We start from the raw sequence: 22,149 nt of genomic DNA, 5'->3' as shown, positions 1-22,149 counted from the left end.
ACAGCACATACCTGGCAGGTGTCATCAGAGATGCAGCCATGCACAAGGTTTCCAGTTTGAGTCCTATTGAGTTCCTGTGGCACACTGTCATTCTCCACCTGGAAAAACTCTATCTGGTGGTTGTTAAGTTGGATGTCCTGCAAACAGCCCTTGAAATAGCCTCCCCACAGCTCAGCACTGTGGGGGTTTGGGTGCCCCCCAATGAACACCTCAGAGCCAGCTCCCAGGGCTTGTGCTGGCAGCTGCCCCAGCTCCACCAGCGTGTCTGACTGTAGAGCACCAACAGAGCCTCCCTGGAAGGACAGGGCTATCAAATGTCTTCTCCCATCAACCACATTCCCTGGAAAGGTCACAGTGTCCGCAGGGGACGTCTCTATGCTCAGCTGGCCATCCCTCAGGTACAGGGTGAGGCAGGGGCCTGTCCCATTGCAGGCCTGCAGTAACAAACCATCGGGCTTCCGGCTCCGCAGGAAAAACGAGAGGTTGAAGTCTGCCCCAAGGCTGTCAGAAAGGGTGAAAGAGGCAAAGCTGGTGGAATTCTCTAGGCCAAATGTTGCTGCTGGGCGCTCTGGAAGAGAAAAGAAACAAACTTCAGCTCAGAGATAAAGGGAATGCAGCTGGCACAGGGATGCAGCTCCTTAGGAATGGGGCAAAGGTCTCCTCTCAATGTTTTCCACGTGTGCCAGGGTAATGATGCTCCTCCCCACAGGTGTGTGACACTAAGAAGTAGGTGAATGTGTCCTTGCTTCCTCTGGAGGACACAAATTCAAGTATCCAAGTAGCATGAGAGTGAAATACAGGTCTAGCAGAGCCCTTGCCAATCCAGCAGATTTACTCAAGGACTTTCGAGATACAGAGTTGCTTTTAAAATTTGTAAATTTGGTAACAGCAGTACATGTCATATTTAGGGCTCAGAAGAGTTGAAAGAAAGCCCGATACTAATACAAGCCTTACAGCAGCAAAAAATGCAAACAGATATGATTTTAACTCAAAATGGTCAAAGAGCTTCCTTCAACAAAGCAATATATTCCTATTCATCCTCAACTCAGAAGCTCAAGATCAACTTTTTACAATAAAACAACTTCCCTGTTAAAAGGTGATGTCAGAGCCTCTGGCTCTACCAGGAATAACCTGCACCACAAAACTGACAGTCATTCATGCAGGAGCAAACAACAGGAAAGAAAATCCACAGAGGCTTTTGCTTTATTTTTCCCCCTGGTCAAACAGAAAGTCCTGTTTCCAGAGCTAACATCCATCCAGTACCTGTGGAGCTGGCAGGTGTCAATCCCATGGCACTTACCATATGAGCAAGCTGGGCCTCCATAGGGCCTGGCACAGTCACACCTGAAGGTGGCCCAAAGGTCCACACAGAGCCCTCGGTGGGAGCAGGGCTGGGACAGGCACCACTCGGTGCGCTCGCAGCCCGGCCTCGCCGGGGACGACTGCCCCAGTGCCAGATCCGCCGGCAGCACGGCCTCGGCGTCCACCTGCAGGTCCTCCAGGCAGCCCACAAAGCCTTGCTGGCTCTGTGTGTTGTTGGCCATGGGATCCTCAGCACCTCCAATGTACACATTCAGGAAGGCTTGTGGGATCACAGCAGCGCTGGGTGGGACAGGAGAGCTCTGCAGGCAGACCCCGGCCTCACAAGAGCCGTGCCAGAGCTTCAGCTGCACCGTGCTGTGCACAACAACTTCCACCTTGTGCCACTGGCCATCGTCCACTCTGAGCCCCTTCAGGAGCAGCGGGTACCCAGTATCCTCCCTCTTCAGCTCTGCATGCAGGATGCCATCCAAGAGCTCCAGGAACAAGTACTCAGCCTCACGGCCTCGGTAAAAAAGGACAGCGCTGGGCAAAGTGGTTCGGAAGCGGAGGGACACGCTGGCCCCTCCCGTGCCCCTCCTGCTCTCAGTGTTCTCGGGCAGCTCAATGAGGAGATACCCTCTGGAAGCAAAGGAAAACGTTGTTGGTGTGGCGCACGTGGCATCATAGAAACCAGGCTGGCACTGGCACAGGTGGCCGTGGCTCTCAGCTTGGTAGGTTGGGATGCACAAGGCCTCGTTCTGGCAGTCGTGAGTCTGGCACCCAGTGAGCTGGACAGAGCAGTTCTTCCCTCCCCACACCATGCCATCCTGGCCAGGGGCACAGTGGCAGGAATAGTCAGCAATGCCATCCTCACAGACAGCTCCATTCTTGCAGGGACCCTCCTCACACTCATTGATGTTAACAGCACATTCCACACCTGCGAAAGAGATTTAGAGATGGGATCTCACCTGGGACTGGGACACCCTCCCAGAGCCTGCCAGGCACAGCCCTCCCCGGTTCTCTCCAGGGAGCAGCTGCCAGCAAGGAGCCCCACACTCACTCACAGGGTCCCGCCCATGATGCAAGAGCAAGAAAACCAAACTTCTGTGTCCTCCCAGGTGCTATTTATTTATAGAACTTTGGTCTGTCAGCCCAAATCCCCCCACCAACTGCTGTCCTGGCCCAAGCTCAACATGCAGAAGGTATGGAAGGACCAAAACAGCCAGACAAGGAATTTATGCATTTTTCTTAGTAGATTTGGTATGTTGAAAGGCCAGGTATGTCTATAGATCTGACTGGAGCATGATCCAGGCACCAGTGTTGCAGACAGCAGTAAAACAGGAAGTTACTGGAAAGCCTCAGTTAAAAAAATCCAATTCCAAGACGACCCACCAGTTGTAAAACTCACAAAACCCAATTCATTACCAAACAGCAAACACAACGTGCTCCACAGGCACTCTGCCATGCTGGCACTAAGCTGATCTCAGTTCTGCCCAGTCCTGCAGAAATGAACTGGGTGAGGTCCTGCACTGCCGCTCTGTCTCTGGCAGCACATGGATCCCTATGGGGCTCAAGTAAATTACCAAATCTGGCTAATGAAAATCTGCTGTCATTTTCCTGAGCATCCCAGACTGACAGAGGAGCCCTGAACCAGTTCACTTTATCTAGCCTATAACATTGGTTTTCACTAATCTTCAGAGACAGTCCCACAGATAAACCAAGCATGGATTATCCCAATCTAATAGCATTACACCCGATCCAGCCAGCGAGCACAACGAGGGCAGCAGGAGGAAAAAGAAGGAATTCACACACAAAGGAGGGGAATCAAAACACAAAGGACATTTGTAAAGAAAAGCCACTAGACAGAATGTGCATGTCAAAGAGATTAGAGAGCTGCCTGGGCAGAGAGATGAGGGGAGATGGGGCACTAGGAGCACTGGAGCTGGACTTGATGTGTAATTAAAAATAAAACCTTAGCAAAGATACAGGCTCTTGAATATTTGCAGTGATGGTTTATCCCCTGAGCTCTGCAGAGAGATGAGCAGCAGCTTCCAGCTCCAAACTGATTGTGCCAGTGTAGGGACAGAGCTCTGGGAAGCACTGAAAGAGAAATGCAAGGCTCTAGCTCTGCACTTTCCAGATGTGCCAGAGCTGTTCTGTAAGCAACAGCATCTTCAGCACAGGCCTCTTCCTCTTACTGTTGGGCTTGCTCAGCAGAGGAAGAGCAGGGACAGAATTGAGATTGCAGCACAAAGCTATGAAGGAAATGTGTTGGAATAAACAGAGTATAAGGGACATCACCGTGCCCGGGGAATCCCAGTTTGGGAGAAGACAGGGTGGGTTTCTTGGAGGGCTCTCCAAGCTGCAGGAGACAAGTGTGCAGTCAGATTTAAGGGGGGAGGCTGTTGAATAAGGAAAGAGGTTTGGTACAGTCCCAAATCCTAGAGATGCGGCTGTTTCAGATCAGAGTTGCTGATATTTACCAAGACAATGAGGGGAAGATAACATTGGTTTGGATAACAAAAGGAGAGATGCCGTGAATTTTTGCATTTCTGAGAAGGCTGGGAGGCAGGAGAGGCCCATTTTCCCATTCCACATTCCCAGCCTGAGCAGGTCCCAGCTCTCTCAGCTGCAGCAGCTCCTGCCTGGGCTGTTCCTGCCCCCAGCCCCCAGCCCCTCACACGGGGTGGGATGGGGGTCCCCGGGGTGGGTGCACAGCCCCAGGCTGGGGCTCATTAAACACCACGCTTTCCCAAGGGATGCAGCTGGTTTGATTTCTTAGATTATTTGTTTGCAATGGGTGAAAAGTAGATTGCACAAGAGTTCTGGCTAATGACAATTTTTTTTTTCCTGGAAGACTTACTAAGCAGTTATCTGGAGCTACATCACTGCAGTTTCCAAAAGTACAGATCATTTCCTGGATATCTCTTATTCCAATCTTGTCCAAGACATGGACAGTTGTGTCTTTGCAGACCCACTGGGAAGTAGATATTAAGAAGTTGTTCAACACTAATTGTTTTTTCTAAGAGCAGTATAGGCATCCCTTTTCAGGTTTATTAAAAAAAAATAAACTGGGGGATGTGACTCTGTTCAACAAAAACAAGTAACAAAACCAAGTTATTCTCCTTGTAAACAAGTAGTACTCTCCTCTGTTTGCTCTAAATTTCATAGCTGAAATGTTTACTTTTATTTGAGCCATCAATAGTAAAAGCAACCAATCTGATTCATTACACCATTAGGAGACTTTCAAAGGTTTAATGAGTTCCTTATCTAGTTAAAGACTAACAATAGCAAAGCAGTGGAACTTGTTATCTGAAAATCAGACAAGTGGTATCCAACAGGCTGCTATCTGGAGTCAAGGATTTCAAACATTCCCTTAATCCAGCAGTGTCTGAGGTAACAGCCCCAAGCCACCAACCCACAGGGACCGGGTCACAAACACTCAGGAGTGGCTGAGTTTTCACAGCCTCCAGTATATTCAAATATTCAAATACAAATCCTTCCCCACGTTCAGGGTGTTACAGCTGTGTGGGAACAGTCCTGTTCTGTAGATGCGAGTGTGATTAAATCCACACAGCTCAGCACTGCCTGAATGGAGGGAATGATTTACTGGCTGCTATTAATAAGCAAAGAGTCATTGTATACAGTCTAAGAATCATATACTTCAACAGATACATAAAATGTTAAAAGAATAAGCACAAATGAAGTGAAATATTCTAATTTAGCTGTCAGATATCAAAAAACCTTGAAGGACAAGGTCTATTCCTTGAAACACGGGAGTTCAGCAGGGCTGCCCGGCCAGCACTGCCTTGCCCTCTCCTTAAGGCAGCTGAATTCCTAACGACCTTTCCCTGCTGCATCCCAATTAGGGATTGTATTATGATTATCAAAAGGGAAAAGGAGGGGAGGGAGAGGGGGTAGGCAGAGAATTAGCCGCCACAAACGGACCCCGACACAATTCCATTTGCACAATTACCGCCATTTCCATGGCAACCCCCGCTCTGCCGCTCTCCCACCGCGCTGCCGCTCGGGGCGAGGGAGCGGGAGGGGCTGGGGAAGGCACCGACCACCGAAGGGCTGGTCCTGAGCTACAGCCGCTAAACCTGCTGCTCCACAAGGCAGCTTCCGATCAATACGGAACAATGAAAACTGCAAAACACCCGTAAAAAGCAAAACTAACGTTTCCCAGAAGCAGCCGGGAGGCACCTGTGTGTCTGCAGAGCTCACCTGGAGGTGAGGGGCACAGACCCCGTGCCTCGGAGGCTCTGACGCTGCCCACAAGGCACAACTGCAGCACGGTGACAGTGGAGCTGCCAGCCAGACCCGTGCAACAAGGAAATTCCTCTCCTTAAAGTTTCCAAAACAAAACTTTAGGTAACTTCAAAATAAAAACATTCTTCCTTTCTAATCAATTCTGGTTCCTCCGGCTGCCTCCAGCCAGCACTCCCCACACACGCAGCCCTGGGCAGGCACACACACACCGTCAGGACGCACTGCAAGCACTGTACACATCTCATTACCTGCCAGCAGAACAATTCCCCTCAGGATCACGCCAATCAGCACAGATTTCATGGCCGACTCCTTGTGGACATTGGTGACAGTAAAGGGAAAAAAATGGGGGTGAAGGGGGGGAGGGATGACAAAAAAGGCTGGGCTGGCAGGGCCGTGTGTGCAGGCGCTCGCTGGTGCCAGTCCCACGAGAAGGGATTGGAGCGGGGGAGCAGAGCCCTGCCCTGCCCAGGTCTAATCCAGCCCGGCTCTGACCCTCCCAGCTGGCCCCTGTCCGTGCTGACACCAGGAATGTGTGCTCCAGCATATTCCTGCTCCCTGCTCCTGCAGTGCCCAGCAGTGCCCACAGCCTCAGCTCAGCAGGGCAAAGCCAGGAGACAATCTCCTGCCCCTGCTGCGGTGCAGGTGAACTGCCAAAGTCCCTGAATGAGGCCAAAATGTTCTTTTCATAGGCTAAGCCAAAAAGCTGCATTTCCACCATTGTGCAATCCCTAAACCATAGGAACAAGGGGAGTTCCGAATGCAGAGCGAACCCAGGCCCTGCTGCACATTCACTAGTGAGGGAATAATCAGGGTCCATCAGGCAGTTTTCCTTCTCCCTGTTCCCTGATCCAGTGATCTGTGAGCTCAGACATTTCCACTCTGCTGTATTCACTAAGAAAAGTCTCAGGTTTTAGTGACCATGGTCTGTTTCCCTGAAGTCAAACTGGATGGAAAGAAATCCCCTGCGTTATGCTGAATGTACAGGTTCAGACACGGCAGTACACAATCAAAACTCTCTCTTTCCTCATTAGCCACCTTACTAAATTAGCTGCTGCAGTCTCCTTTTTCCTCTGTGGTTCTGGGGTTTGTTTTTATTTTGTTTTTTAATATAGCAACTTTCCTATTACAAAATTTCCGGAGGCAGAGTTGTATTTTTGTGTTGTAAGGACCCAGAGAAGTTTCTTATTTCTGTGAAGAAATGTTATCTGAGAGCCTTTCCCCAAACTTGGAGTCTCCGTTTGTATCAATGTCAGGTCCAAGCAAACAAAACCTCCCACATGTCACTGTCTGGAATCTCCATGAACAGTATCACTAAGATATTTAAAAAAGCGTTCCAACAACTCCCCTAGCCATTTCACTTTTGTCATTTTACTCAATCCAAACATGCCAGTGACTTTTACAGATACTTGAAGTGGGAGGGATATGGTGAGTGTTTGTTTGGAGTCAAAACTTCTCAGATAGCCACAGACCTGTGCACACACAGACCTATCCCAGCACAGATTTGGAACATTGTCTCTGTTAGCTACTCTGACCCTTCTCTTGTTCAGGAGAAAACAAACAGGCAGTTGTGCACGTTCAGCCACTACTGCAACAACAAAGTGTAACAACTGTGAAGACTGCACAACATTCAATGTCTTCAAAAAGATGCCTCTTTTGGTTTATGCACCCACACATTTGTCTCCACATACACACACAGAGTCTACCTGGACACTACTGCCGGGAAATCCATCACACCCCAATGCACCCAGCACAGATTCTGCTCTCACCTGGCACCAGGCACAAGCAGGCTCTGGACTGCAGCACTCACAGCCTTCTGATCAGATGACAGGGAAGTCAAAAGGTCTGATTAACATGGAGCTGTGATCCAGCAGGGAGAAGAAACGTGGAGCGGAAGGGAAGGGGGGGAGCCTCACCAAGTGCTGCCTAGCTCCCTTCAGCTATATTTACCAAAAGGGATTTGGCTGAAGGTGGAACAGGCCTCTAATCTCTTTACTATCTTAACCTTTTAGCTGCCCTTGCTCTAGAGGCGCCATCTCTAAAACAAATCTGACTTAAGAAATACCTGCACAAAAAAATTACATCTATCCAAAGGTGGTTAGAAGGAAGAAGCATCTCCCATTTATTTCCTGACCCATGACCCAGGAATTCAAGCCCATTTGATCTGGGCTGGTGCCCTTACAGAGTCACCATTTATAGCTGCTGCACAGAAGGTTTCTACTTCTTTAAGGAGACAAAGACATTATGGCTGAACAAAGTGAGATGGTCAATAAGCTCTCCAATTATACTGGGACACATTCACACCGCATCACCTTCTGATTTCTCATGAAAGTAGAAGTGTTCCTCAGCCATGTGCAGAAGAGCTCAGAATGTTCCCATGATCACAAGGTGCCAGTGCCTGGGGCTGGATGGCTGCGATGGCAGGGGCTGCCCAGTGCCACAGTGCCAGCTGCAGGACACTTCCTCTTCTGCCTGAGCACAGCTTTAGCTCCAGTGGGGGCACTTAGGATATTTAAAGTTTTTAAAGGATGAATGATCTAAACTTCAGTGATAACATTTTTGCAGGTTAAAAGTCAGTGTCCATGTCAAATGGAGGTACCTGTCTTTTTCTCGTCCTGGCCTAACCTATTGCCTAATAAATACCTGATGGACTGAAACCATTTCTGAAAAAAATTAATTCAGAATTCATTTTGTTGGATTTCTTTTCCCCTAAAAGACAGACTTTTCCTAATATGCTTTGTCTCTTGACCACAGTTGCCATCATTTCCAAGAGCATGCAAGATTCCCTCTCCTTCGCACCTCATTTAGTACCCATGCAATCTTTTGATTTGTACTTCTTGTATCCTCTCAGGGTACCTATATCCTCTGCTAAAGCACAAACCATGTGCTGAACAGACTCTTCAAGACCTGTTACGTTGTTCTCTCAGGAATCAGGCACCACTTTTGCAACAGCTACATTTCAAAGGGAAGGTTCATCTGCCTGCACTACACTGAGAGAGCACTGAAGCAGTTAATTTGCAAAGAAGGAATTTCTCCTGACTTGCACTGTTATCCCAACACTCCCCAAATTCCTCAGACTGAAGAAGCAAACACACAGAAGGAACCCCTGCCGCCCCAAGAAAGCATTCTTCATCAGAGTAGCAAGTTCACTTTAATCAGTGGAGGCAGCTTAAACCCAAGTTCATGGCAGATCTAAGCTGCCACAGAAATGGGTTTTGAAGAGAAACATTATGGGAAGCTTCACAAAGTTGTTCTGTGATCCTAATATGAAGTAATAAGCTGTTTACCCAGCATGACTGTACTGGGATTAATTGACAAAGGAGGGGAGATTAATTGCTATTATTTCCCTGTCAGCTTCACTCCTCCACACGCACTCAGTGATCTCACAGACTGCTCCCAGCCTTTTGCTGGGTTGATGTGTCAGAACTACCTCAGCTGAGACAAAGTCCTTTACCAAAAGTCATATCCAGAAGAGCAACCTGCTTCTAATCCCCTTCAAGTACTAATGAACCCAAATTTGATGCAACAGAATGAACTCTAGCACTCCTTTGCCCATCAGCCCATGTTTCTGTCAGCTTTTCTGCCCATGAGCACGCTAAGAATTGGAAAGGATTAAACAGATCTGCAGTTTGGCAAAGTACAATGAAATTCTGAGCTCTGTGTGGGTGCTGGGGCACTGCAGGAGGAAAAGAGAACGGCACAGATGTGAGTGGGAATTCTGACAAGAAGGATAAACTTGAAACCATCTCTTTGGACAAGATCTCAGTTCAGAGTACAGCATTTTAACTGCCCCAGAAAGCAGCGATAACGAGCTTAGATAAAAGCTCATTTTCAAAGGCCTCATCTACAAAAGCAAATTTTTCTTGATCTGGCCTAAATTAGCAAATGAGATAGGTCAGAAAACCCCACAAATAATTCAGCCCAGTTACAGAAGGTGTTAACTGGAAGCTGATTTTACATTCTGGGAATGAAAGTAATAGGTCTTCCCAGGAAAGAGCTGGGCAGAATTAAACCAACACAGCTCAACCACTGCAACCACAGAAGGAAAACAGAAAATTTTCCCATGCCATAAAGGCCTGAGAGGCCTCGGGAATGTTGTTACCTGCTGTTGCAACTTAAGGGACAAGGTTCTCTTCTGGCTTCAAGTGTTTCTTTTTCCCACGAGATGGCAGCCTGGTACCACTGTGGAGAAGTTACCCTCGTCTAAAATCCAGAAATCCAGGACTGTGCTGGGATCGCATTTCTTATAAACTACTCTGCTGTTAAATCGCCCAACACACGTGAAATTTAAAGATGAAGAAGACTGACAATGAATATTTTAAAGAAAGATGAGGTTTAGTACCAGCTGGCAGAGGACCTTCCCAACAGGGCTAACATTCACCATCTCACAGATTCTCAACCAACAAACCGAACCCTTAGGGTCAGGCAGGGCATGTGGGGAAGAATCCAGACTCCTCATTCCCCTGTAAACAGAGAGGGCTTCCTTTGCTCACATCACAAAGACCTTTTGACCTCCTAACATAGCAGATCACTGCTTTCAGCCAAAGATGGCTGGCTCTTATCATCCCAGGGTGTTAGTGAATGGAGATGCTTTACAGATGCTTATGTGCTGTAATCTGTTACAGCCAGTACAATCGGTGACACTTAGGACGTTAAACATCCCTTCTTTTATTTAAAGGCTGGTTTTCTATTTATTTCCTGCATGATAGAAACCCCCACAGTTCTCCCAGGTAACTCTCACTCCGGGATACAGATGCCCTGGGTACTCTATGCAGTTGATCTTATGTCTCCAAACCTAGTTCATGGCCTATCACCTTTCTTGCCTACACCGACCCAGCTTTGAGCCCTGAACTGCAGACATCCTGCTGCACACACCACACCACTCAGTCCTGCCCTCCCACCCTGGAATGCTGCAGCCAGGCAGCAGTGCAGCAGTCCAGCATTAGCCAAGCAGGAGGCTCTGATCCCAGGCACCCCTTCCCCAGGTTACCTGAATAACCAGGTGGGCAGTGACAGAGGAAGCCATTCACCAGGTCCTGGCAGAGCCCTCCGTTCTGGCAGGGCTGGGACTCACACTCATCAATGTTGGTGAAGCAGGTGTCCCCTGAAAGTGAAACACAAACACGCCTCGGAAGTGCACTTGTGCAGCACTGAAACAAAAATGACAACTGCAGTCTTAAGTTTTGCACTTCTTTTCTTTCACCTAAAAATGGAAAAGAATTCCTTGAAGTCTAGCATGTCTCTGCAGGCACTGGCACACAAACACCAGCATGGAATAATGGGGAAAAATGAAGTATGAAATGATTTTCCAGTCTCAAACACTGGCAGGATCAGCACTTCTGAACCTTCCCATCTGTGCAACAGTGGACCAAGCACTCATATTTCTCTCATGAAATAATAAAGTATTATTGTTTATGCCTTCCCACTAGGGAATTTCCTTAGCTGTTAAATTCAGCCTTTTCCACATATCTCCAATGCATGGAAAGGGTGATATTTCAGTGGAACATCCACAGAGCTTCTAGTTCCAAGAGCTCCATACCAAGAAGCTCCTCTTGTCCTATTTTGATTATACAGTTGCTGCCTCGAGAGTCGTCTCACCAAGAAAACACCTAGAATAGTAATCTGTGACTCCAGGAGTTAGCTTCCTCTGATGAGGAATTTCAGAGATACCCCTAGGGAAGAATCCTGCCATATGCAAGAGAGACTGACAAAGGGAAAGCACCCTGGCACCTGCATAGCCAGAGGGCATTCATGGCAGCATGGGGACGTGCACAGGCTGCTGCCTCAGCCCGGAGACAGTCTTGGACAGGGCATGACATTCAGCTGTCTGTAATGGGAGCAGAAGCCCATTCCTGATGCATCAGGCTGCCAGCCCCTCTGAAGTACCAGTCCTTAAGATATTTCTGTTGCAGAGATAACATTGCCCATCCCCTCAAACAGCAGCCCCTCCCCGTGCAGACAGGATGAACACTTGCTGTGCAGCTCACCTGTAAAGCCTGGCTGGCACTGGCACAGGAACCCAGCTGCCTGGCTGTAGCTGAAGTTGCTGGGGAAGTGGGGCTGTGTCCCGTAGTGGGCTGGGTTGGAGCGCTCCAGGCACAGGCCACCGTTGTGACAGGGCTCTGTCACACACTCATCCACATCCTCCTCACAGTGCTGCCCAGTGTAACCTGCCACGAGACACTGCTGTCAGCATCTGCACAACTTCACTGCAGCTCAGCTCCCAAGTGCTGTGCCTCACTCAAAGGAGGGAATATGAGCCCCAAATCTCATCTAGCAGACAGTTCCTGGGCCCTTTCATTTCTTCACTATGTCAAATACAGGAACCAAAATCATCAATTTACAGGAAAGCATCACCTCATGATAGAGGAACTCATGATGGAAAATGTCAGAAAACAGAAAGAAAACTTTATGGTTGGGAATTAGGGTGATTTTTGCAGGTCAGCTGGATTTTGGGATGACCTGTAAAGGGCAGCAGTGCAGCATCACTGTTCCAGACAATGAAAACTCACAAGGGGCCATGCAGTATGGTCATTAATTCTCTACTTCTCCAACACAGCAATCAAGCACGTGCTGTCCATGGCCGTGTGCCCACACCACCACACGGGCAGAGAGGCCCCAGCCCACCTGGCCAGCAGGCACAGCTGTAGCCCTTGATTCCCTCCAGGCACGTGGCACTGTTGTGGCAGGGGTCAGAGGCACACTCCAGGATGTCCCGCTCGCAGTGGGTCCCCTCGAAGCCGGTGTCACTGCAGTCACAACGGTAGCTGTGGGGCACCAAACAGAGCAAGGCATCAGCTCAGCCTTGGACAGCAGAGCCCCAGGTGAGGAATGGGCAAAGAGCTCAGCTGTCAGTGCTCACACCTTACCCCTGGAAAGGTAAATTCAGACCCACAGGTATGTTCTCAGCACGGCCTGTGCTGTTCATGCTCTGCAAACCATTTCTCTGTGTTTGTTCCTCCCTTCCTTTAAGCACCCCTGGAGTTCTGCTGCTGGGAGGGGCTTCTCCCTTATTGCCACAAATCATTGTTACTGCCACTCAATGTACAAAACACTAAATCCAATTCCCCCCACAGCTTTCTACTCCGATTTTCACAGGCTGCACTGAGGAGACCTTTAGATCAGTCCTGGTGTCTAACTGCCCCCAGCACTGGTTTCTCACCTGTCAATGAGGTCATGGCATGTCCCATTGCTCTGGCATGGCTGGCTCTCACATTCATTGATGTCCACCTCGCACTGGGTTCCTTCATAACCTGGTGCACAGGTGCAGGTGTAGAACCCAACATGATCATTGCACAGGGCCCCATTCTGGCAAGGGTCTGAAGCACATTCATCTATTTCAGTATCACAGTTCACACCTTTGTTAAAAAAACAGAAAAATATCTGTGTTACGAATCCACAGAAGTGTATATGTGCTGCCTGGAATTCGGAGATGAAATCACAAGAGTTATCTTGTTCTATCATCAGTTAGCAACCCCAGCTGGCTACCAGAGTGATCTCTACCTGCTTCTCTGAAAATAAATTCCATTTATTTCAATTGTTTGTATCTTGCTTTGTGATACCCAGGAAAAAAGCACTAAAGTAGTGCAAAGCACTGGGTACAGTGATACCTGATGTTAGGAAGTAATTTTATTGGGAAATGCTATTAAAAATACAATGTTAGCTCCACTACTGGTTACAGCAAGTAACACCTGTTTGGTACAAAATCCCAATCTCCCTGACAGAACAAGACCTCATGAAAATTTCTATGCAATTATCTTATCTATACTGCACCTCTCTGAGCTGCCTGTGGCCTGGCATCACCTCCAAACCTCACTCATTACAATGGCACCTATCAATCCATCTAATCTGCCCTCCTTGGCAAAGGCTCCCCACAGAGAGGGCATGGCCATCCTAATCCTGGCGGAATGTGGGCCCCCTAATCTGGTTCAAACCCCTCAATACCCACACAAAACTTCCTTCACCCAAATTCCAGCTGCAAGCACCAGGAAACAACCTGGCCTTGCCAGCCAATGGTGCTCAAACCTCTGGATGAAGAACTAAATCCCAAGGCTAAGCCTCATGATTGACATCAGAATAACTTGAAGCACAACAAACTCCTCCAGCTGCCTGGGTCACTTTATCGCTCCCTTGGCAGGGAATCCCACAATCCTGAATTGAGGATTCAGCATAAAGATAAAAAAAGAAACTGATTTGCAAAGACAGAATTATGCTTGATACTCAAAATCACCAGTAACCATAGGGCCCACATAAAAAAAATCTGTCTCGTTTCTCCTTCATCTCTCTTCGTTTTTATCAGAGAGTGAGTCAGCATCAGGGACTACATTCCTAATGTTGTAACTTCTCCTCATTCCAGTGGTAATCAGCAGCATTCCTTCACAGCAACTCAACTCCTTAAACACTTCCCTCTGTGAACAGGAGGAAGGCTGAGAAAGTTCATGTGCGAGGTGGTACCAGGCAGACATGGACACATTCCACCCCATTCCACTCCGATAAGCAGGGCTGGGGGAAGGACAGGCCCCCACTGCCTCCCTCACAGGTGTGGATTCCTCTCTGAGTCACCGTTAGCACAGATGCACAAAAGAGAAACACTTAAATCATTTGCCAAATAAACATTCGCCAGGCATGAAAGCTCCAGCTAAAAGACACTTTTTTCCACAAGACAAGTACTTGCCTTGGAAAAATCCTGCTGGACAGGACAAAGAACTACAGGCCAGGTCAGCAGAGCTAAGTTATACCTGGAAACACTTAAGTATCCCTCTCCTGATGATAAATATCTTCTTATGTAATCTCCCTTAATTTTATGCTGAGAACTAATCACAGCTACCTTGTGCCTATACCGGTGTCCAGTCTCAGACAGTCCACTCCTGGATCCCCGTCTCTCCACACCTACACCACACATGGAATTCAGCCCTACAGCATGGCTCCCTGCCACCCCCAGCCGCTGCGGGAATGCGGAGCCCCGGCGAGGCAGCGAGGCAGGTGCCGAGCCCCGCGGGCAGGGCGGGCCGTACCTGCATAGCCGGGCGCGCACTGGCACTCGTAGCGGTCCATGTGGTTGAGGCAGGTGCCGTGGTTGCGGCAGGGCCGGGACGCGCACTCGTCGATGTCGATCTCGCAGTGGGAGCCCTGGAAGCCGGGCACACAGAAGCAGCTGTACTCGCCCGCGCTGTCCCTGCAGATGGCCCCGTTCCGGCACGGCCCCGAGGCGCACTCGTCGATGTCGTCCCCGCAGGTGGCCCCGCTGAAGCCGGGCCGGCAGAGGCAGCGGTAGCCGCCCGGAGCCGCCACACACGTGCCGTTGTTCAGGCAGGGGTGGCTGGAGCACACGGAGCTTTCTGCCTGGCAGCCTCCTCCAGCGGGGCCCGGCCGGCATCTACAGGAGTATCCAGCTGGGCTATCCACACATTCCAGCCGAGGGTCTGTGCAAGGGCTGCTCTCGCACCCATCAACACTGGCGCAGGCAGCACCTGCAGGGCCAGCTGGGCACACGCACTCATATTCCAGCAGCCCCGGACTCCGGCTGCACGTCATGTGGGCAGGACAGCCATGTTCAATGCAAGCGTCGTACAGGAGTTCACAGTTCATGCCCATGTAGGCTACCGGCTCCACGGGGCACGTGCACTGGTAACCCACTGCCAAATCCTTACAGCTGCCCCCGTTCTCACATGGGGACGAGGAACAGCCGCTGTCATTTTCAGAGTATGAAGTTCCTGATGAGAAAAGAGACTTTGTGTTAGTCAGTGTTTGTAGCTCTAAAGAAAAAAGTTTGCCAATCCCCGCATACAGCTCGGAGACTGCCCACCTAAATTCCACACTCCACAGGGCTGCACTAGCCAGGAGATGAGGATGATACTGGAGAATCAAACATTTACTATAAAGAAGACAACAGCCCTTAATTTGGTGGCAATCAAGAATCTCTTGCCAATTTGGGTAACCAATCACCTGATTTTTTTAGGAGACACTCACAAACCAACTATTTTACTTGTGCTTATTCATCCATGAGTCACTTTGAGAGCAGTGACACATATCACCTTAAATCCATTCACAAGATTAACTTAGTGTAAAATTCCATGACCCCTTTCACTGGCAGGGCACAGCATTTGTGCCTGGAAATCCAGAGAGGCAGGACGAGTTCAGGTATTGGCTGCAGCTCTGAATGTCCCAGCTGCTCCTTCTGGGGATACAATTTTTTCTCATCTAACCCAGAAGTGATTTGAAGATGCTCCCATAAATAACCCAAGGCAAACTCCAAACGGGCACATTTCACAGAGCCTCTGATTACATCAGGCAGCTCAGGTTGATACCCACTGACCCTCACCCTCTCCTCCTGTCAGACATGTAAATTTACACAGCAGGACATTTTTAGCAAGGAAGAGCAGAGACTGCTGAGATCACCGTGCTGATGGCACTTTGGATCAGTACCTGCTGAGCCAGAACACCAGTCCAACAACCAGATAACCAGGAACTAATGCTGAGACCAGATTCCCCTAAACCTGGGAGCATGGATGGGATCAGTTAATTCACACTGAGCCACAGTGCCTTGCTGTCCCCTCAAAGGCAATGTTTAAAAGGCTCTTGCCCCATTAAGCAACTCCACCATCGGAAATGTGATGGGACGTGCCCACTGAACTGCAAACTTAGTTCATATAAATGAGATTAAGTAGGATACATGATATTAAAAAAAAAAAAAAGTTCAACATAGATATTTCAAATGGAGCAGAATGGAACAAAAGGAAGAATCCTCATTTCTTTTCCAAAAGAAATTTTAAATTTACTCTGTAAAACAAGGGGCAGATTGGCCAAAGGGCAGGACAGCCCAGGGGACAGGAGATAGTGGCCTTTATGTTAGAATTAGGATATATGTCCTGGATTCAATGCCACAATTAAGCACTTTCCAAAAGACATAAACCAACCAAAAATTAAATCAAGGGACAAAGGCAGTGGAAATAGAGAACTTTGCCTTCCACAAAGGCAGCAGTCATTAGCACCTCATCCCACTGTGGCCTTCCGAGATCAGAGCTTTTCATTCTGCTCAACTCCAAGATAAATAAGTGAGAAGCTGTGTGGTAGAGATATCCCAGCCTGATTCCTGTATGAGGGTTATAAAACATCCAAACTTGGAAGTAACTCTGCAAACAACTATATAGCAGATGTTTGGAAAATGTCTCTGAAAAATGGTCTCAAAGCAGAGATAAAGTTCATGAAGGAGCAAATGCTCCTGAGCAATTGCTACTGGTGAGACAATCCAGACTTCCCTGGTGCTGGGAGCCAAGCCACCACTGGAAGCCTTTGGGCAAGCAGCTCTTCACCCTTTCTGCTGTCCTCTCTATGCAGCCGTGGCCCAGGTGGTGACAGTCTCTGCAAACCCCACAAAGCTGCAGGTGGAGAGAGGGCAGGATCCCAAACCCCTGCAGCTCCCTCAGCCCCCCCTGCTCCATGAGGAATGCTGCTCTACCCTGCCATGCTCCATGCTAAGGACTGACCAGGGTCACACACCTCAGCATCACTCCCCAGCTGCCCTCTCACTGGTGCCAGCATCATCCTGGCCCAGTTTTGGGCACGTTTGCCTTGCTCTGGTGCTCCTTACCCACCCTGGTAGTTAATCTGTGTCACTGGTGCTCTATCAACTCTGCCCCATCAGCTCCTCAGGCTCTTTGTACCTGAAGGTGGAGGCACCGACTTCAGGGCCTGAAAGGGATTTATAGGAGACTTTGGTTTACAAAAGCCTGCCCCTGCCCTGACCTCCCCCGAATTCCTCCCACCAAAGTCTGTGGTGTTTCTAAGTCTTCTTTTAAGAGGCAGTGCTGCAGGGGGAGGGAGGGTACTCAGGGATTTAGGCAGCCCTTTCTCTTCCCAGCATCATCTCCATGGCCCACCCCTCCCTTCCCCTCTCATGTGATGCTGGGGAGAGCTGCTGAGCCCTGCACTGTCCAGCAATCCCATTATTCTGCCATCAACCCTTTTATTCTCAGATTCCCAGTCAGGCAGAAAACAAGGATGACGGAATCTGCCTGGAATCTCTGTGGCAATTAGAGTGGAAGCCCAGGAAACTATTTGCAAAAGAGCTTTACTAGGCAGGAGATATGAGCCTTTGTAGGCTTAATGAGTAACCGGCCCCTGCCTGCACTTTCCAGAGGCCAGGAGCGCAGTTTGGGACAAAAAAGGAGTCTGGTGCATGTTGGGAAGGAGCTGCAGCACACTCCATCTGCAAAGAAATCCCCAATTCCACAGAATCCCCAGGCACTGCTGGCATAGCCAGGCTGAGTCACTGCCAAGGCTCATGTGTGGCTTTCTGCTTCCATGAGAAGAACACAGGCAAAATGCTTCTTTGCAAATAAAGCTAAACATCAAAGCCCTTTGCTATTTCCTGCCTTTCCCAAAGTTCTTTCACAACAGACACACCTTTTTGTACCTTTTCTGGTTTGGTCCATCATATAGCTCAACCACAGACAACACAAAGCTTCCCTAATAAGTGCAAAGGCTTTCCTGGCTACCAAAGACAGCAGTGAAGGAACAGGGAGAACTCTGGTCTGCTCAAAACTCACTGTGACCATGAACAATAGCACTCTATTAATACATGGTTAGTATATGTACTTCAGCAGGACAGCAGTTTGGAGGAAAATCCTCCTTTTCTGGAACAGATATCCTGAAGTAACACAGTGCTGCTCACAGGGCATGCATGGAGCAGGCTGAGGACAATGCAGTATCACAAGAAATGCAACTTCTTATAATAATAAGAATAATTTGCAGTTATTTATATCTAAATAACTGCAAATTATTCTGTGAACTGCAGCTGGCAGAAAATGCCTCACGCGTTTGACTGACTCAGTGGAGGCTTCAGGCACACGAACCCCAAACTGTATCACACAGTCCCTGTATCCAGCATGGCTGTACTAATGTGGAATATTTCCCAAGGACAGAACGTGGCCTGTGTGAATGTATGCTAACCCTAACGCTCCTTCCATGGCAGTGCTGAACATCTGCCTCGACAAAGAGCACATCTGATGCTTTTATTCTTTTCAACCATCAGTCCTAGGGCATACACTTACTGCTCTCAGTTTTGGAATAGATTAATATATGAATGTGAATAGCACATGAATATGCTCCAAACACTAATAAGAAAAATGAATAAATTAGCTTTTCCTGCTGCACAATGTAACAACCATGGAAATCAGGTCAAGGAAATCACTGAATGACAAGAGTTTATAGTTTTTCATCAAAGTAGTTGTTGCTGGATTAACAATGACATTCAGAAGTTTTCCTTTACGTTTCACAAGAAAAAAACAAATTAGTGATATTTGTAAGGGAAAAAACCCCAGAAGTGTATTATAATGATACCATCCTGCAAGCCTATGCTGAATTGAAACTGGAGGAGACCACAGCTCCTTTGAAGAACAGTTCCAGGCATTTAGGGGTGGATTAGGAGGAACTTCAAAGGCTACCAGAGTCCCATATAAAGCATTCATTGAGCTCTGTCAGGACAGGGCTGGTTTTACACTTTAAAGGTAGCTGACAAAGATTTTCCCCAAACGCTGAGGTTTGTGACCTTTTGTAACACTTTAAGGCAAACAAGCTGCATTACCAGGCTCTGGTTTAGTAATTGACTTTAATAATCTTATACTTTATACCTGAACTATGTGATTTTGTCAAAGTTGCAAAGTTTTTTGACCACAAAAAATCAGAAATTAATGAGAAGTTAGGCAATGACCTCTGTGATTGGAGATGCTGCTTTAACATTACTCACTGGCTTCTCTTTTGGGGATTTGTCTTGGGTAACTGATAGAGGATGGATGCTGTCAATCTACAGACACCCCTGACCTTGTGGAAGCTGCTCAGTGCTGCACTGATAACTACCTTAAAGGTGTCTTACTGAGCTCTTCAAATTCTAGCAGGGAAGAGGGAGCACTGGGGTGCTCAGCTCACAGTTTCCTTTGTACTGAAGGACAGGAAAAACTTTGAGCAGGGGCAGTGGTACCTGCTGGAAATGCCCATCCCTGAGCCCTGTCCATGCACATGGCCTGCACTGGGTAAAAAAGGAAATGTACCATCACCTGTGCACAGCTTGTGCAAAATGGTCACAAGCACAGACACAGCTCCCACAAGAGTCAGGCTGCCAGGATGTTATTTCCTAGCCTAGCAAAAGCTCAATATGAGCTTGGACAAGCCAGATCCACCTCAAGTGGAAAGAAGCTTCCTTCAGATGTTTTTCACCTGTCCTACTCACTACAGCAACTGAAACACCCCACTTTACAACCAAGAGGTGAGAAGAGCAGGATTCCCAGAGCACCACAGGTCCCAGCAGCACCACAACAACCACAGAGCTTGAGGGATATCCCATTTCCAAAAGCAAGACTGGGCAAAGCCCAGCCTGGGGCAATTCTCACCAGTCAGGCTGTGCTCCTGCTGCTCATCCCAGCAAACCTCCCACTGGAGAATGATCCTGAGGCCCAGGGTAGAAAGGGACCCCTTCCACCAGGAGGAACCCAGAGCAACACAACTACAAAATAAACTCTGAAGAAAGGAATGGAGAGTTAGGTCTCCATGACAACAGAAGGCATGTGCTTATATTAGTAAATCCCTGCTGACCTCTGCTGATCTTTCCCTATCCTGGTCAGTGTAAAGGATTAGTGAAAGGGGACACACTTTGGCCTGTTCCCAGGATCCACACAACCAGAAAGGGAAATGGACAGGCTTGAGAAGGGACTTTCATATCCACCCTCTCTCTTGCCCACCCCTGCTCACTTTGGAAGGATAGCTATGGAAGAGAATGGCAGGATAAAAACAAATTCTTCTTCAGGAAGCACCTTCCATGTACCTGCTCAGGGTACAAGGCATCTTCAGGTGGCTCCAGGGGCCCAGAGTCAAGAGCTTCCTCCCCATTTTTCAAATGGCAGAAAGGATTCTGAGATGTATCTGCTGGTTGAAACTAAACATTATTGTTACTGTGTCAGGTTATCATCTTATCAGATCTGATAATTTATGTGAAGCAGGACATGGCACTATGACCAAAAACCACAAACCCTGAAAATAAAGATTAGCTAATCCAAAAGTAGTGCTGGCAATCAGCAGGCAGGACTTCTAAGACAATACTGAATAAATGGCCTGACAAAATGCCAGGGATCCCAGCAATGCCAAGAGTGCCTTTTGGAAAAGTCAGTTTTAAAAAGAGCCTCACTATTCATGACTTTGATGGCTCTTGGAGAGTTTTGGTAGGTTAAACACACAAGCCCAGTGTCTCAGCCAAATACCACCTTGGATACCAACTTCAAGGCATCTCCTCACGTCCCTGCACACAGGCCAGATTACAGTTTTACCCAGATATGGTGTGCCCATCACTTCTCAGGCTGCTTCTGACATTGTTTCTCATTGTTACCTGAGACCAACAAATTCCACATCACATTTGTACATGAGGATTTTGGTGTGACAGAACTTTTAATGCCAGATATATGCACACAGTCTACTGGTGTAAAATATTTATATAGAATTTACAAAGGCCTAGACCTAGACTTTCATTCATTCAGGCACCACAAGTGTGGCTCAGGCTCTTCTTGTGAAATATGCAGAATATTTATCCCCTCAAAGAAGGAGGATGGTGATTGCTGGCTCTCTGCCCCCCAGCTTGCCCAGTGAATCACTAAAAGGTGCCAAACAGTGGGCACCAATCCACGGGGCCCAGCAGTGCCAACATCATGGCCCAGGGCATTAACAGCATCAGTTAAATACCACTTCAGGGAATTGAACTCATTCTTACCACAGAACAAGAAGCCAGCTAGCTTGTGTTCATTATCTATCTGCTCATTGTTTTACTGCAGATTTGAAGGTGTAACTCCTATTATCAAGCTTCTAGAACTGGGAAGAAGACAGGAGCTGTGAATCCCTGGTTTATGACAGCATTGAATATATTGCCACCGGAACTCTTTGATCTCCTGCGCTCAGGACACCCCAGTATTTTCCCTTAATGAACACTCCTCCAAGCTGACCTTCATGTTTCACATATTCTCTGATCTCCCAGCCATTTCCACAGATCAAACACTGGGACAGGGACTTTCCTGTGTATTCAGTTCACCAGAGTGAGTCACAGGCTTTCATTTCCAATTCTTATTTAAATACACTGACAAGGGACAAAACAGCTGGGAAGATTGGTTCTGTTTGTTCCCCAGGTTTGAAGTAAGCCTTAAACTGTCCCGAGCTATGTCCGAGCTAATCTCAAGAGCTGGCATTAGAGCCGATAGCAAAAAAGGCTTGTCTTTCACAGGCTCTCCCTCAGCAGGCGTCCAAAGCATCTTCCAGGCAGAGGTATGTGAATTCCTGTGCCTGCTGATGGCTGGAGCTGTGGGAACAGAAATGAGAAGACACTCCTTCTGCCCTCCAGAATCTCTTTTAAAGACAAGGAATTAGCTGGGAGCTATTCTATTGTGTTCCCATTTCACAGGCAGCAGCAGTAAAAGGGGAGTCACAGGCAGAGCCTGCACCGTTGCCCCTCCGGGGTTTCCTTTAAACAAGGGCAGATTGTGAGGATCTGCCTGCAGGATGCTCTGCTGGGCACAGATTGCACCAGGCCAACTGCATTCTCAG

At 48.2% G+C, this 22,149-nt stretch overlaps 1 protein-coding gene across 1 annotated transcript in view; it reads right to left on the bottom strand.

The window, feature by feature from the left end:
* CRB2 (crumbs cell polarity complex component 2) overlaps window positions 1–22,149 on the bottom strand; it is a 30,592-nt gene that overhangs the window by 6,542 nt on the left and 1,901 nt on the right. The window contains exons 2-8 of the mRNA XM_066563196.1: window positions 14,586–15,284; window positions 12,734–12,929; window positions 12,199–12,338; window positions 11,559–11,741; window positions 10,562–10,675; window positions 1,301–2,239; window positions 12–568 (exon numbers count right to left, since the gene is read on the bottom strand). Coding sequence (XP_066419293.1) covers window positions 12–568; window positions 1,301–2,239; window positions 10,562–10,675; window positions 11,559–11,741; window positions 12,199–12,338; window positions 12,734–12,929; window positions 14,586–15,284 — 2,828 coding nt within the window. The remainder of the gene's footprint in view (window positions 1–11; window positions 569–1,300; window positions 2,240–10,561; window positions 10,676–11,558; window positions 11,742–12,198; window positions 12,339–12,733; window positions 12,930–14,585; window positions 15,285–22,149) is intronic.

The sequence above is a fragment of the Molothrus aeneus genome, chromosome 19, assembly GCF_037042795.1.
Source record: "Molothrus aeneus isolate 106 chromosome 19, BPBGC_Maene_1.0, whole genome shotgun sequence".
In the NCBI taxonomy this organism is placed as follows: Eukaryota; Metazoa; Chordata; class Aves; order Passeriformes; family Icteridae; genus Molothrus; species Molothrus aeneus.
Note: the sequence above shows the minus strand (reverse complement) of the source record. Positions and strands in the feature narration are given on the sequence as shown.